Source organism: Bison bison, unplaced genomic scaffold, assembly GCF_000754665.1.
Source record: "Bison bison bison isolate TAMUID 2011002044 unplaced genomic scaffold, Bison_UMD1.0 scf7180017858770, whole genome shotgun sequence".
Classification (NCBI taxonomy): Eukaryota; Metazoa; Chordata; class Mammalia; order Artiodactyla; family Bovidae; genus Bison; species Bison bison.
The window spans coordinates 2,049,877-2,067,154 of record NW_011489342.1 but is presented as its reverse complement, the minus strand read 5'-3'; the positions used below and the strand labels follow the sequence as shown (position 1 = coordinate 2,067,154).

The 17,278-nt window shown below is 44.8% G+C and overlaps 1 protein-coding gene across 1 annotated transcript in view; it reads left to right on the top strand.

The window, feature by feature from the left end:
* The window catches only part of GARS (glycyl-tRNA synthetase), a 45,339-nt gene extending 39,566 nt beyond the window's left edge, over positions 1-5,773 (top strand). The window contains exons 15-18 of the mRNA XM_010829404.1: positions 293-402; positions 3,052-3,145; positions 3,704-3,894; positions 5,470-5,773. Of these exons, the coding sequence (XP_010827706.1) occupies positions 293-402; positions 3,052-3,145; positions 3,704-3,894; positions 5,470-5,595 (521 nt within the window). The 3' untranslated portion in view covers positions 5,596-5,773. The remainder of the gene's footprint in view (positions 1-292; positions 403-3,051; positions 3,146-3,703; positions 3,895-5,469) is intronic.
* The last annotated feature ends 11,505 nt before the right edge of the window (positions 5,774-17,278 follow it).

Genomic DNA, 17,278 nt, shown 5'->3' with positions numbered 1-17,278 from the left:
ACTTGGTGAAGGAATACACTGGTATCTTGTTTTATTTTTTATAGTATATAAACAATTAAATTTGGTAAAAAAAAAAGTTTTCCTCTCCAGTTTTCTCTTTAAAGGCATCATGTTTTCTACCAGGAAATAGTTTTCAGGAATGTTCTGATTTTTTTGTCCTGCTGTACAGGGTCAATCACAATCCATCTAGAATAGAGATATTTTTAGGGCCAGTTAGAATTTGTTAGAGAGGACCCACAGTGCATCATGTGGGGTTTCAGAGAGTCTTACTGAATTTCTGTTTCTCTTGCAGTGGAAGAAGTTATTCCAAGTGTAATCGAACCCTCTTTTGGCCTGGGCAGGATCATGTATACGGTGTTTGAACACACATTCCAAGTTCGCGAGGGAGATGAGCAGAGGACGGTGAGTTGTATACAGTGTACTGTTTGTTGTCTTACAGTGTCAGAGAATGACATTTCCTGAGTGATGTTAAGACAGCTCTGAAACAATCAGTTATTATTTACTGGAGTATTAACACCTTTGCTTAACTGTTTACAAAGCAAAGCACTTCCTTATCTCATTTGTGCTTTAGAATGTGTAGGTTATTCCAGATGCCATTGTTTTAGTTGCTCTGAGTTCTGAGACAACATATTACTTTGGGAGAGCTGTCTGTATTGCATCAATGGTAGGAGTGCTCCTTTCTGGATATACTTGTGTTTTTAGAAAATTGGGAAGGAGGTGATGATTTATAGAATTTGGACAAACTTAAAAATTGTATTTATACTTTGATAAAGCATTAAAAGGAACCTTCTAAAACTGCATGAAATTGTCTGAGGTATTTTGAGGGTAAAGATGTAAATTCCTAGGTTTTAGTCCAGAGATACAGATTCACTAGGTCTGAGACCCCAGGATCTAGTTTTGTGTGTGTATGTGTGTTTATAAGAAACCCAGATGATTCCATTGTGGGAAACTGACAGATTATAAATTGAGCGGAAGTATGTGATGTGTAGGCTTTCCCAGCATTCACACCTAGCTAACGCTGCATGTTTTTAAGAAGTCTTCATCCCTCAAGTTTTCTTTTGGCTCCAGTGCTTTTGAATTACTGCTCCATGTCTTCTACATAGCTCTTCATTATGGCTTATTTCACCTTTCTCACCTAACCTCTGGTTGTGGAAATTATACTCCTTTGATGTATAATTACAGGTTTCCAGGAAGATCACTCAGAACAAGAATAGAGAGGAAAGGTTGTACAGGTCGAATTAACTGAAAGAAGCATTCTTACCTGTGTGACCAGCTAAAGTTGAGTGTGTGCACAATGCTGGACATCAGCTCTGTAGTTTGTCCTAGGGCATTTAGCCTTAAAGATGAACTATTAGTTCTTGGTTGGATGGCATCACTGACTTGATGGACATGACTTTTGAGCAAGCTCCGGGTATTGGTGATGGACAGGGAAGCCTGGCGTGCTGCAGTCCGTGGGGTTGCAAAGAGTCGGACACGACTAAGCAACTGAACTGAACTGAACTGATGAGTTCTTGGCACCAGTATTTTTAAAAGTTTGACATAACTGTTGATAATATACAGCTAATAAAGCTACTCTTTTCTTCTGTGCCCTAAAGTCACATCTTCATTTCCTGACATTTAAGGAGTGGCTTTTCATTCATTAACAGATAGCAGGAACCTAAGCCTGGACCCCAGAGATAAAGACATAAGCGATGGTTCTTCCTGAGGAATGACATCATACTTTATTGAATGTGCCCTTTTTTAGAGGCCAAGTTTGCTTCAAACTTTTCCTGGTTATTTTTCTAATGAAAACTTTTTTTAAAAAAGCTTTCAGCTATTCTTTTGACTCTATAGTGATAAAACTAAAGTTGTAATAGAAATTCCTTAAAGGCTAGGCAAGAATAAGTTATAGTGTTTTATGAATTACATAAAGATTTCATCATGAAGAGGAATTTGATTAGGCTGTAAGAAGCCAAAAATGTTTCTAAATTATTAGCACATAGTCCCTCAATCCATTTTCGTATAAATTTGGTATAAAAGCATTGCTGGTTAGATAACAAAAAAAAAAAAACTCATTTTTCTATAAAGCCAGTTCCCCACTTCTCTCTCACATTAAATGGAATTATCACAAGAGGAAAAGAGAAGTGGAGTTAGGAGTGTTCCACAATTCGTGTGCCATATTGGTGCAGTCTAGGGTTTACTTACAGTGGAATATTCATCCTTGCTTGACATTTTAAGATTAATTAGGATTTTGGGGGGCCAAACTGGACCCCGTGTCATTCATTATTTTCATAGGACTTATTCATTCTGAGTCCCATGTTCTTGCTTTCAAGTGAAACTTTTGTACAGATCCTATTTAAGAACTATGTTCAGCTCTCATTTCCAATCCAAAATGGTAGAATTGTTTGCCTTCTGCCAAATATTTTTGCTTTCTTTTATTTCTCAGTAACTCTGAAATCTGTTTCAGGAGCAGGTTAGGAGGGCTGTATTTTTCTCTGGGTATACAGAACCTAATTTTGGTTTTTTTGTTTGTTTTCTTCCTACTATTTATTTGGGACATGCATTTGTAAGCTAATTAAACTGTTCTGTTTTACTTAGTCACTAAGACTCAGACATCCTTCAACTATGCTGAATCTCTTAGAGGACAGAATGGAATTTTGTCTGTTGACACTACTTTTTTGATGATGTCGGGGGAGGTTCATAGGGATCTCCACAGAAAGAAGTAAGGCTTTTAAGTAGGACCAAATAATTGCCATCTTAGATGGCAGTTTTCAAAATGCTTTACATCATTTAATATTTTTATGATTGACCTGCAAAGTAGGCAAAGCAGACAGCAGAGACCTACGTTTTAGATGGAGAAGCGCCAGTCCAGAGAGGTAGAGTTCACTGAGTTGGTCCAGATACTAAGCTGAAAACCAGATCTTTGTGATTGTAGTTCTGGTTATCCTGCTGTCTGTTTTATCACACTGCTTTTTCACATCCTGTTTTCCGGTATTTTGATAGTGAAATTTGGACGTTAATGTTTAGATCTTTATACACTAATGCATTTGGATGTCTTTTTAAATCATCTAGTTCTTCAGTTTCCCTGCCGTAGTAGCTCCATTCAAATGTTCCGTCCTTCCATTGAGCCAGAACCAGGAGTTCATGCCATTCGTCAAGGAATTATGTAAGTAAATCCAGTTGGTTAATCTCCATGGGAATACTATCAGGCAGACTGAATTTTAGGAAATGTCTCTTAAAAAAAAAAAAAGTATTAAATAAAGAGTATGCTTGCTCGGGATGTTTTCTCCTAGCATTTGAATGAGTTGGGATAGAACCCAAGAGTCAGATTGCACATTGCTTCTCCTGCTGACCCTGCCGGTCAGTTCATCAGGGGACACCCAGTGGAGGGTGACAACCCTGCGGATCTTCAGCCACTGGACTCTCAGCACTGAAAGGGATCTTTGTGGCTGTCTGGTGTGGCCCACACATTTCAGAATTGAGAGATGGGAGGCATCCACTGAGCTGCTTGGGGCCACACCAGTCTCCTTACCTTGGCTGCTCGTGACCCTATAGCCGAATGAGATGCAGGGATGGGTGAGGGTTTGGGCTCCAGCAAGGGTTTAAACTTTGGGAATGTTTCTGTCTCTTGCAGCTGCAACTTCTTGCTCTTTTGTGTTCGCTCCTGTTATAAGTTTCCTGAGCGCATATGACATTTTTAATTTATTGAATTTATTTTGGATAGCGGAGGCCTTGACCAGGCATGGCATCTCTCACAAAGTAGACGATTCCTCAGGATCCATTGGAAGACGCTACGCCAGGACTGATGAGATTGGTGTGGCTTTCGGCATAACCATTGACTTCGATACAGTGAACAAGACCCCTCACACGGCCACTTTGCGGGACCGAGACTCCATGCGGCAGATCAGAGCAGAGGTGGCTGCCTTCGCTTTGGCATTTGTAGTCTTAAAAACTGGTTCCTTCCGACCTGAGATGGATTTTGTTGTGTTTATGCTTCCCTTCTTGTTTTTGTCTTTTTCATTTTAATTGTAAATTTGTATCAGACAGAGCATATATTTCCCAAATCCCCTAGGCTTAATTATGAAAATATTCATTAACACTTCTCTAATATTTTACAGCCATTTGTATCACTCTGGGCTCATTCTCTGACAGTTTGCATTTATGATTGTTTATTTGAGTGAGAAACATGATCGCAAGTGGTTGTTGCCATAGTTTTATTGGCAGGCTTTGGAGGCTTAGACAGTTTTATTTTCATATTTCCATATAAGTGTACACACGAGTATGTATAAACTTCTTCATGCTAATCAATGCAAAACAGTAAATAACATTTCAGTAATTTTACTTGATGGGAAGGGAACCATGGAGATGGGAAAAGTTCAGGAGGGAAAGAAGAGTGACCACTTTGACAGCTGCCTGACCAGTTTATGTTGAGCAAGTTTGTATTTAGAGTGCCTTTCATTTGCTCTGCTTGTTACTAAGAGTTCGTAATAGGGAAAACAGGAGTGAAAGGCTGCTTTTTTCCCAAGGGAATTTTCAGTCTACCTTAGAGGTCACAGATTTCTGGCTCATATTTTTACAATACCAGATCTGGGTACTCTGAACCTGTATTCCTGTCAGGCAGGGGTTCTCAGAGTGTGGTTCCTGGACCAGCAGCATCTGCATCACCTGGGAACTTGTTAGAGAAGAGAAATCTCCACCCCAGACCTGCTAAGTCAGAAACTGGGATGGAGCTGGGGTTTGGAGAGGGAGAAAGGGTGGGCAGAACTGTTTTAACAAGCCCCCCAGGGGCTTGCCTGGCAGCCCAGTGGTGAAGACCCTCTGCTTCCAGTGCAGGGATACGAGTTTGATCCCTGGTCAGAAAGCTAAGATCCCACATGCCTCACGGCCAAAATGCCAAAAACAGAAAACAGAAATGACATTATAACAAATTCAATAAAAACATCAAAAATGGTCCACATAAAAAAAGAAATCTTTAAAAAAAGAGGCAAGCCTCCCAGATGATTCCTATGGTTGGTCACTCAGGTTTGAGAACCCCTGCTGTGTGGTGGCCACCGTTGGTTCTGGCTGATGAACAGCTGGCCCCTTCCTGAGGGCCTCTCCAGTTTCCTGACTCCCTTCACTCCTGTTACTTGACTGACCGTGGTTCTAAGAGTTGAATTTAATACAAATGAAGTAACTTCAGGTAGCCTGGAGGCTTGGAATGACCAGGAAAGGCTCTGTGGGGAATTGGGGTACCCAAGGGAGCTGGCAGGGCTTCTGGGCTGGAGGAAGAGCAGGACCCCAGCCTGGGAGGGAGGTAAGCATAACTAGGTAAAGAGGCTTTGGTGGGAGTCACTTAGAAACACCGTAGGGACCAGTTTTTGGAGGGATCCTGTCACTGTGTAGACACAGACTCGACTCTGTCGTTTCCTGAGTTCAGGGTGAATCCTCTTTTTTTGACAGCCTAATCCAGTTGGTTGATTCTGGGACTTCTCTTTTCTTTTACCCCAGGTCTCTGAACTGCCCAGTGTTGTCCGCGATCTGGCCAATGGCAGCATCATGTGGGTGGATGTGGAGGCCAGATATCCTGTCTTCGAAGGTCAAGAAACTGGGAAAAAAGAGGCAATCGAAGAATGAGAACAGTTTTGGCAACTTATGACCATTTGCTCTAATAAAAGAATAACTCTTATCATGTCCACTTTACAAAAAAAAAAACCAGCATCTCATCTCCTCCCCAGGACTACATTTTATCCTCAGTGGCTGCCTGATCTTACTCCCACAATTAAAGTTGAAGGAATTCTGAACAGACTTGTAACCAACATGCTCATGTTTCTGCTATTTTTCCTAACTTGGGTAGACACTCCTGACTTGATGTGAAACAGTGAAGACACCTTAAACTTAACTTTAGTCATAAGACCATAAAACTCACCTGAATAAACTGATGACATTTAGTGTATTTATAGAGTTGTGCAACTGCCACCACCATCTGATTTTAGAACATTTCCATTGCTCCTAAAAGAAGTCTCATGTGCATTCCAGCCCCAAGCACCCACTTATCTGTTTTCTGTCTCTATGAATTTGCCTTTTCTGTTCTCTTTTTCTGAGGTGATGCATTGTGCTGAAGAGGCAGCAGTCTCTGAGCAGGGGGACTAGCTTCTGGGAGGTGCTGTGGTATGGAGGAGGCTGCAGAAGCAGTGGAGGAGGGGAAGCAGTGAAAGAGACTTGCTGGGGTGGGGGTCAGGGCTGCTAACCCCAGTATCCTGATGATACTCTGCTCTTCAGAGTGTCCAGGTGGGGTGGATCAACAGAAACTGTCTATTTTAATTCTAAGGCATGCTTGTACTTGGCTTCCCAGATAGCCCTGGAAATTGTTGAACTCCTGATGCTAGAGGAACCCCATCTGCTGTGTCTTAACTTAGCACTTCTCAACTGTCACAGTGTCTTTGATTTTAGCCTAGTAGTTTTTGGCTCAGCTTTTGAGGGACTTCACTGCTATGATGTTTTTGTATAGAGTCAGAACACATGTATTCATTTGTTAGGAAAAAATTCAAGGATGTGTGAGTTTGACCAGCTCTTTATTTGTTGTGTTAAGACTGTCTAGCATCCCATCGTTCTCTCAGACAGTAAAGGGGAAGAGAGGTCCCGTATCCAGAATGTTTTTTTTGTCTTGAGAATGAAGAGCAATTTAAGAATCCCACTGGGATTCTGTCATCTTTATCTCTTCTCCAATGGTGCCTACCACAGTGCTGTAGACAGTAGGCAGTCAGTAAATAGACTTTGCATGAGTCTTGATTTTGAACAAACCTCTGGGGAAGAAATCATTTCACTGATGCTTATTTCTCCTCTGACCTGTGCTTTTTAAAGTATTCATTATTAAATTAGAAGAAACTAGCTTTTAAATAAACTTGAGATTTTATTTTCTAAGGATTTTTTTTTACCCCTTATAGCTCTTAACTTGGTGTATATTCTAACATTCTCACATTGGGGCTGGGACAGAGGTATAAGGGGGCAGTTGTCTTTACTACTTAACATTTATTTAACTTTTCACAGTGAGCACCTCCCTAGTCAATCACCACAACCTCAGGCGTTGTTAGAAGTGAAGTGAAGTGAAGTAGCTCAGTTGTGTCCGACTCTTTGCAGTCCCATGGACTGTAGTCTACCAGGCTTCTCTGTCCGTGGGATTTTCCAGGCAAGAGTACTGGAGTGGTTTGCCATTTCCTTCTCCAGGGGATCTTCCTGACTCAGGGACTGAACTCAGGTCTCCTGCATTGCAGGCAGACACTTTACCCTCTGAGCCAGGCGTTGTTAAGAGCTCCTTAATGGGAAAAATATATTAAACATGTAGATTTATCTAAAAGGATTGGAACCAAAGCTCTCTTCACTTTTCATTGGCAAACACATTTGTCCTGTGTTAGACGGTGGATATGAATTCTACAAGCCCTGCTTTCTCTGGTCTTTCCTCTAGGTGCAATCCATGATTTCTCCCCAAAGAGCCCCTACTGCCTGTAAAGTGATTGATTACCTGCGTGGGGAAGCTAGGTCAATAGCCAATGGTTCTGTCATATGCTTGCTTCTAAGCAAGCAGGGGAAGAGCTGTTTTCTAAAGAGGCTCTACACACCAAAGAGTTGTGTGTGTACAACTCCTCTCTTCTGTTCAAGTCCAATGTGTAAGCCAGGGACTTTCTGGCTTGATGTGCTATGCAGCCCATTATTATTTATGCATTTGTATCAAACTGTGGGCTATCTTGGGAGCTGGCTAAGTAGCACTATCCCAGAAGTCACACCTGTTCTCCATTCTTAAAAATAGGAAGAAGGGTGAGAGTCTTAACTGATTCCCATGGAATGTACATTAAGAAAACAGTAGTTTCTTGAAAACTTAGGTTGAATTCAGGACGTTCAGACAAGTAGGAGTTGTGTCTAGAGAGGTGGTTGGTGCCTGAGTTCTGCAGGAGTCCAGAACCTTAATACTGCTTAACGGCTCATAATAGTAAAATACTGAATATAGAGTGCTCCCGAATTCATTGTGAAGTCATATAAATAAATGATCCTACTAGTCAGGTGAGATGGTACTAGAGATGTCAGATGTTCAAAGGTTTTTGTGATAATTTGAAAAATTATTTTGTCAAATCCCTTGATAGATTCATTCTAGACCCTTATTTATTAGTCCCTTAACCAATATAAACTTAGGCTAATGGTAGTGACTGTCTTGCCCAATGGAGTCTATTCACAAGAGAACCAAATCAGAAATAAATCCAAATTATCTCTGGCTGCAGCTGCACTTAAATTAACCTCCTATCACTAGGGATAACTATTAATCTCCATCTCTTGGGAGGGGCTAGGATGAAGAGGTTCGGATAGCATCAGTCACGTTAAAGAGCCTTGCACCAGCATCTTTGCTGATAGTCCGACTATGTGTAAGGCAGGTTTTGTTTGCTTGACATTTGTCCACCCCAAAGAAGTTTAGTTGAAGATTCAGCATATGAATGGATGAATAATTTTATTGTGCCTCAAAATTCTCCCGTCTCTTCAATAAATCTTGGTTATTGGGCTGCGTCTAAGCAGGAATCGTATTAGGATCATGTGCATGGGATGAATGGCTCTTCTGGAAATTGGGTTATTATTTGGGAGCATCACCAGGAAATGCCTGAGAGCTGTAGCCTGTGGCCCTGCCCTCTTGCCAGGAGCTTTTCTGGTGCTGGTGACTTCGTTCTCCCAGTTGTGATGGTATACCTTTCTTGCATGATTAAGGATACATCTTTTTAAGCCTTTTGCAGCAGTAAAAGAGTTAGGACGGTAGTTCTCAACCCTGCCTGCACACTGGAATCACTGGAACTTTGAAAAATGCTCACATATGTGCATGCTTCAAGCCAATTTACTGAGTTTTGATGTTCAGACAGCAAAGTTTTGAAAGCCCCTTTAGGAAAACCTCTGCTAAAACAGATACTTTGGCTCAAGCCATAAAAAGGCTGAGCCCTGCCCCTTCCTGCCCCACTCCAGAGTGGGGAAGCATCTTCTGAACAAAATTTTTACTGACAACAGGCTAAAAGTTGTCATTAAAATACCAAAGTTTCCAGAAAAGATGAATTTAGCAGGCATTGTTTTATGCTGCTTCAGTGAAGTGTCAGTAAACATGCTCTCATGAACCCTCCACGGCTCATAGCCTGCCTCCCTTGTCCAGTGCTGGGGGTTCAGGCCTCTCCTCTGCCCAGCTCCCCTTCAGGACTTCAGTGGTTGGAACTCAGTGTTTCCGGGGAGAATGGCACGTGTGCTGGGTGCCTATCATGTGCCAGGCTCTATTCTAAGGTCCTTTGTGTTCTCTCTTTTCATCCTTAAGGTAATTTAAATATTACTGTCCTTTACAAAAGAAGAAAAAGTGAAAGTGTTAGTCGCTCAGTCGTGTCCAACCCTTTGGAACCCCACAGACGGTAGCCCCCAGGGTCCTTAGTCCGTGGGATTCTCCAGGCAAGAATACTGGAGTGGGTTCCCATTTCCTTCTCCAGGGGATCTTCCCGACCCAGGGATCGAACCCAGGTCCCCTGCATTGCAGGCAGATTCTTTACCATCTGAGCAGTCAGTTACTTATTAACACAGTTCCAAACAGTCTGTTGCTGTCGGGAAATGCTTGCTTGTACATAACCCTCGCCCTACAGCTCAGGACCTTTCCTTCTTGTCCCACACTTTGGAGTTTATGAATGCAGATTCTCAGCCAGGTTAGGAAGTCTAGCCTTCTCAGCCATGACTTCATGAGAAGCTGTGCCTGTAGACCTGTATTTGAGGAGGGTGTTGACAGCGCTAGAGATGACAGTGAGGGAAGGAAGAGGTATGAAAACTGCTCACAAGTTCTGGTAGACTACAGCACTGATTTTTTTTCTATCTCCACAAACCCATTTCTGTCCTCAACCACCAATTTTGCTTAATACTCTATCAAGCTCAAATTTTCCTCCACTCTCCCTTCCCCCGTCTTTCTCTTTCTCTCTCCCTTGCTCATCTTTCTACTTTAATCTCTTGTCCACTGTTCAACATTTTCCCATTTGGGGTATTTACCCACAAAACACAATTCTTACTTAGCATCATGAGATTCACAGCATTCCTGTGTACCTCAATATGTAGATTTACCAAAACCATTTGGACATCATCTGTGTAGCCATTTAAGATTCTTTGCTCAGGTTAGGACGTGTATCAGAACTGGGCCATCGGTCCAGCAGCTAGAGCACAAAGTACGCAAAGCTGTCTGCTGTCTGGGGCTGAGGAGGGCTAAGAGAGTTATTACGCAGGAAACATAAGAGCTCTAGCTTAGAGAGGGGAGAGCTGTCACCTGAATCACTCCGTTCTTTTTCTGCTCTCCTTGAGAGTTCATTTCCTTTTCTGAAACCTGATTGAACAGAATGATTTCAGCTTTTAGTAGCTCGGTCCATAAACAACTAAGTAAAAGCTTTCTCCTTTACTCCTCGGAGTCACCAGCAGAGGTAGTTGAGTGGGAGGCGTCTGTCCTTGGCCTGACTTCTCTGTGCTGGTTGATACTTGGGTTCAAAATCTGTGACCATTCTCGTTTTCCTGCTCAATGGCATTTTCTGCTGGTGAGATATTATCGTAGTAAAGCATTGACTCTGGAGGCAGACATGTCCACAGGAAAATGGACTCAGACACACAGGACACAGGCAGTGTTGTGGGGGGCAATGTGTCTAACCCAGAGCTGACAGTCCTTTACTACTAAAGAAGCTATGTCCTCATTTGAAAAAAAATAAGAAAATCCTCCATAAGCAGAACTTTAGGCAGATGAACCTGTGCTGGGCCTGGGGGGTTGGGGGTAGGGTATGGTGTGGCTCTTGTGTTAAATGAAAAAAAGCTTTATTTTTTATTTTCACAATCTAAATCCACTCCAATTTGGCTAGAAAGAAGACTGCAGAACTACTGTTGTGAATGCTGGGTGGAGCAATCTAGTCCTGGGTCATGTGCTATTGGATTTTCAGAGAAGGGGCCTGTTTGCATGAGCAAATGTGCACTGGCTGGCTGCCCCGTGGGAGCCCAGACTCTGTGGATTGTGCGTACTGGGGGTCAGGGACAATGTAGTCAAGGTGAGCCCTAGGGGATCCCTCAAAGGGGCTGTCGATGCTTTTGTTCCTTGTAGTGTTTTCCCTACTTCTGCACCACTGTGCACTTTCTTGGCCATATGAAATGCTGGACTGCTTGCTCTCCTGAAAAGGGCTTCCCTTTGAGAGTATGTATTTATAAGCACCTTGTATCCAGTGAGACAATTAGACAAGCAGGTGTGGGGTGGGGACATGAGCAATGGAATTCAGTTTTCCCAGGTGACCTTAATTCAGGAGCCGTGATCTTGCTGAATGAGGGTGGGTGCAGCTGTGAGTCTTGTACTGGAAGCCAAGTAAAGTGGACTCTGGTCCTGACTCTGAGAATCTAGCAATGCCAGCCTTGCTCTAACCCTCATACCTCCATCCCAGGCCACAGCCTGAACCCGAACCTCATGGAAGTTTCTGGAGCTTGGGGCTGGGACGAGAGAGCCCTTCCTCTTTGAGAGCCAAAGCTTTCTGCCCTCGTCTTTCAACTTTGAGGACCTGGTGCAGACATGAGCCCCAGGAGCATTTTTCCAGGCAGTGTCTACATTTGCTGGGTCTTAAAACTCAATCACCAACAATTAGTGCAGAAGCAGTTATGCGAACTGAAACAATTTAGACTAATTGAAACCTTTTTTGGCTCATCAAAACCCACTGTTCTGCATCTGAGGGTGAGTTAATTGATAGTGAGATTAAGCACGATGAGATTATGGGAAAGAAAAAAAAAAAAAAAACACTGACGAGCTTTTAAAAATCTTTATGAACACTCATTTTTAAATTGAGGCCAGATCTTCTATCTTGCTAAAAAGAATTCTGAAGCAGGCTTGCAAACTGGTCCAGTCCATTAACCTGCCCTCTGGGTTAGGAACAGTGGGTGCCAGTCTTGACTTCTCTTTCTCATCCATGCCACATTGAGGCCACCAAACCCACCTTCACTAGATATTCAGAATTGGGCCACCACCCTGGTCCAAGGCACCCAACCATCTCCCACCTGGTCTATTGGACTCTTCCATGAACTCTTTGCTGTACCTGTACCCCATCACAATCTATTCACACCCAGTAGTCAAAGTGGTCCCATTCATCCTAAAAAGTCAGTGGCTTTTCCTCTCACTAAAGAATAACACCCGCCTGAAGCCCACCTCCCCTCTCCCCACCGAGCACACATACATGCTCACCCGCTGTCCTGGCGCCCCAGCACACCTAGAAGCAGCCCCCTGGCCCTCGCTGTTCACCTGCCTGCAGGGCTTTTCATCTCAATCCTCACATCCTCTCCCTCACCTCCTTCAACACCTTGTTCAGTCGTCACCCCATGAGCCCTCCCACAGCCATCTCACCTACAGTTTCAACACTGAGCAACACCCTGCCTCCCTATGCAGAACATTCACATCCACACGCATTTCATACTCTCTTCTTTGTTCTCTTTTTCTCTTTAGTGGTTAACACTTGATCATATATTTTGCTTCTTTGTCTGTTTAATTTTCAGTGTCCCCACTGGAATATAAACTTTTATCAACTACAAATTGGCACGTGCTTCTACAAGGATTAGATCATGTGCTGCTGGCATCTGCTGGTTTTCAACACCCCCTGAAGGAATTCAGGGGAAAGAGCAGAAACGAGTCACACTGTGCTCTGGGGAGAACTGGCAGGACAAGTCTTCAGATAGTTAGATATTCTCAGGAGCCAGTGTTATGAGCCCAGTTCTTGCATCTCCTCATATCTAGAAAACCACCAAAATCCCTTATGGTGATGTTTGTTCCTTGTGATTAGCAGTAACCTTCACATGACTAGCAGAAACTTCTGCAAAAAATATGTGCCTGATGCATGTGCTCCCCCTTCACCAAAATCACATATATATACTGACCTTCCTCTTGGAAGCAGTTTCTCAGAGCTATCTCCTGGGCTATAGTCCATTTTGCCCTAAATAAAACTTGACTCACAACTGTCATATTGTGCTTTTTTTTAAGTCAACAATTCCATGAGGACAAGAATTTGAGTCTGCGTCATTTAAGTCTATATCCTCTGTTGTGCCCAGAGAAGTGCCTAGCACTCAGTAGGTGCTCCAGAAATATTTGAATGACACCTGAAAGCATCTTCTCCAGGGAAGGTGCCACATTCAGTATATTGGTGTAAAAACTGGCTTACTTTGAAATGACTAGCCCAGAGATACATATATAACTTAAGTCTTAAGTTTAAATTGCATTACTACCATAACATTACTTTGCCGAAAAAAAGGTCCATCTAGTCAAAGCTGGAGAAGGCACTGGCGACCCACTCCAGTACTCCTGCCTAGAAAATCCCATAGACGGAGGAGCCTGGTAGGCTGCAGTCCATGGGGTCGCTAAGAGTTGGACACGACTGAGCGACTTGACTTTCACTTTTCACTTTCCTGCATTGGAGAAGGAAATGGCAACCCACTCCAGTGTTCTTGCCTGGAGAATCCCAGGGACGGGGGAGCCTGGTGGGCTGCCATCCATGGGGTCGCACAGAGTCAGACACGACTGACGTGACTTAGCAGCAGCAGCGGCAGCAGTCAAAGCTATGGTTTTTCCAGTAGTCATGTATTGATGTGAGAGTTGGACCATAAAGAAAGCTGAGCACCAAAGAATTGATGCTTTTGAACTGTGGTGCTAGAGAAGACTCTTGAGAGTCCCTTGGACTGCAAGGAGATCAAACCAGTCAATCCTAAAGGAAATCAGTCCTGAATATTCATTGAAAGGACTGACACTGAAGCTGAAGCTCCAATCCTTTGGCCACCGGATGTGAAGAACTGACACATTGGAAAAGACCCTGATGGTGGGCAAGATTGAAGGCAGGAGGAGAAGGGGACAACAGAAGATGAGATGGTTGGATGGCATCACTGACTTGATGAACATGAGTTTGAGCAAGCTCCGGGAGTTGGTGATGGACAGGGAAGCCTGACCTGCTGCAGTCTGCAGGGTCGCAAAGAGTCGGACACGACTGAATGATTGAACTGACCGACTGACTGACTCAGCTTAAAATACATATCTTCCCCACACTGCAAAAACCCTGAAGCCTCTGAGTAGTTCTTACCAAGGGTGGTGGTGGTTTAGTTGCTAAGTTGTGTCCTATTCTTTTGACCCCATGAGCTGTATGAAGCCTGCCAGGCTCCTCTGTCCATGGGATTTTCCAGACAAGAATACTGGAGTAGGTTGCCATTTCTCTCTTCAGGGGATCTTCCCAACCCAGGAATCAAACCTGGGTCTCCTGCATTGTAGGCAGATTCTTTACCAACTGAGCTATGAGGGAAACCCCTTACCAAGGGACTAAAATTGTGTAAATTCAGTGGTTTTCAGATTCATCCTTTTGGAATCCTTAGTTCAAATGAAATGTCTCTTGAAACCCTGACATTTCCCTGGGTAATGACAATCCAGGCCTGGGACAGACAAGGCCCTGCCCTCACACCTCTCATGACCCAACCTGACACCAAGGAGGGACCTGTTAGTGAGGAGCTGCCCACTGCCTGAAGAGGCCAGCACAGTGGGAGATACAGCCAAGAATGGCCTTGTATGCTGGTGGCTCCCAGGGCCCTCCTATGTGAGGATGGTTGTTAAGGGTGTGAATTTCTACTCTCCATATTTTGGGAGGTCTGGAGTGGGCTCAGAAACCTGTGTGACTTTAAATGCCCTTGTGCTTCTAACCCACACCATCAACACGGGGACTTTTTAGCTAAATTGTGCATGCTGCAGTGTGTGCGTGCTCAGTCATGTCCGACTTTGCGGCCCTATGGACTGTAGCCCACTAGGCTTCTCTGTCCATGGGATTCTCCAGGCAAGAACCCTGGAATGGGTTGCCATTTCCCCTTCCAGGGGAATCTTCCTCATCCAGGGATTGAACCTACGTCTCCTGAGTCTCTTATGTTGGCAGGTGGATTATTTACCACTGAACCACCTGGGAAGGGTTTTAAACTTGGATCCACAGTTCCTGTGAGCCTTTGTATAGACATGCACTATTGAATACACTATATGTTTGTGTGTTATACATTTGTATTTTTTCAAAGAATCCATCACATTTCCAAGGAAGGACTTTCTCCTCATTCCTTCAGATGCAGACTTTAACATTCAAGTCTGCATGTTGATGGTGCGAGGAGAGGCCAGAATCTGTCAGGTGGAGGAATGAGATGGGTCTGGAGACCCAGGGCTGGGGAAGTTCATTTGCTCAGGAACTAGTGACACAGACCCCATAGTGCACCCTTTGGAAAACCCTGAAAGGACGAGGTACTTGGGCTGAGCTGAAAGAATAAGAAAGCGAGGAGGCAGCTGCAGGGTCGCTTGTGGGCCTGCCACTAATCTTCCCCAGAGAACAGGAGGCCGGAACTGGAGGAGGCAGGGAGAAGTGACAGGTCTTTGAATTTCTCTGCCTGCGTGGGCAAAGGAGCCTCCATGGGGATCCATGATCCAGACTGTTAATCGCTGTCAGGCCTCCAGGAAACAGAGGAGGCCTTACTCAGTGCCCTGCAGAGCTAATTAAGAATCACAATTAATTACTTTGTTTTATTCACTGCAGAGGCTGAACGCTGACTATCTTCCGGAGTTAGATCAGCGCCTCCCTCCTCGCCCCGCTTATGGGTCTGTCCAACAAGCAGATATCCAAACTGGACTTGGATGCAGCCTCAGAGGTTTCCTTCTCCTCAGGCTCTCTTTTCAAAGTGCAGTGGTTAACACTTGGAGGTTTCTGTACATCTGGCTCTTACTCATTTATCCAAGCAGCACTGAGGCTCCTACCATGTACTCAGACAAATGTGATGCAGAGCACCAGTCCTTTTCCCTGATTTTACCCTTTGTACTGTTCGGGAGCTGTTTCTTCTCAACTACATGTTGAGTTTCTTGAAACGGGAACCTTGTCTAATTTATTGTGTTACTTCCATACTGGGTACACAGTGGTGCTCACTAAATGGGGAATGACACGTGTGTGTCTAGTGTCTGGGTCCTCCCCTGCACATCCCTAGCTGTTTCTCTGCCCATCCAGGCTTCCCTTTGCGGCTTCAGTAGTGTCTGCCTCCACGTCTGTGAGCTTCTGTATGTGTTCCAGCTCTATGTAAGTGCACCTGCCGGCACTCACTTTCTGCGTCTTATCTCCACCTTAAGCCCCTTTTCTGTTGTCCTGCTAGTTACTGTCCTCCACTGGAAACCAGGGGTCTGGAGGCTTCTAAACAGATCCTCCCAGGAGGGAAATGTCAGACCTGCCTTTCACTTGCCACCATCACCTGCCACATGTGTCATTACTGGCTCATACCCCAGCAGGCACTTTGTGACCTCACTGTGATGATGAGGCAGGAGGTAGCAGCCGTGCTGGGGACAGGGCTCTGTCTGTGGTCTCTGACAGGCAGGGGAGCCAGAAGCCTGGTGTGAGGACTACCACTGTGATCTCAAGTCTTTCCTAGCTTTATAAATCAGGGGAGGTGAAAGGGTTAAACAGGAGAGCCTAAGAGCACAGGGGTCTGGGAACTTGCCTGCTCAAAATGTGAGTCTGCTAATGAGGCCTCTTTCCAGGAAGGCCAGCAGACAAGGGGCTGTCTACACTAAAGTAGATGCTAACAAGGATGGGCTTGGCTGTGATGAACAGGGGCTGAACGAGGTTAATGAATGGAGGACCCAGAGACAGGGCCTAATGGCTCTGGTGGCATTTCAAGCCAGAGCTCACTGGAGCCATGACCAGGAGCCCCAGTGATGAGGGGCTGCAGGGTCTGCGCAGGACCAAAGAGGGGCCTCTCCAAACTGCAGAGGGAGCTGAGTTAAACGGTCCCTCTGGCTAACCTTGCTGCACAAGTGTTAGCAACTTTGGGGGTGCTCCAGGGCAGGCCCTCCAGGGAGCAGGCTGGCGGGATAATGAGTGGCTGGGACATGGCACTGAGCCTCTGCAGCTGCTGGAGTTCTCCACGCTGCTCTGACGAACACTCAGCTCCTCCAGCAGCAGGGCTCTCCAAGTGGCCTCTTGGGCCTGAGTCATTTGCTGCTCCTTGCTCTACAAGGGCCCACGATGATGCTAATGGAAGCAGCCATTGTGACACCTCTGAGGATGCAGGGAGACTTTCCAAGACCTGCAAGGGCTCTGCACCTGGGAGTCAGGGCCTCCCATCTCTCTCTGCTGCACAGGTGTGAAGCAGAGCGTCCCCCTCCTGCATCTCATTCGAGCATCTCCCGGGGCTTAACCCCACCCCTCCCAGCCCCAGTGCCGAGGAAGTCCAGGTGCTCTGGTGCTCTGGGACCACCCAAAAAGCATATTCTCCA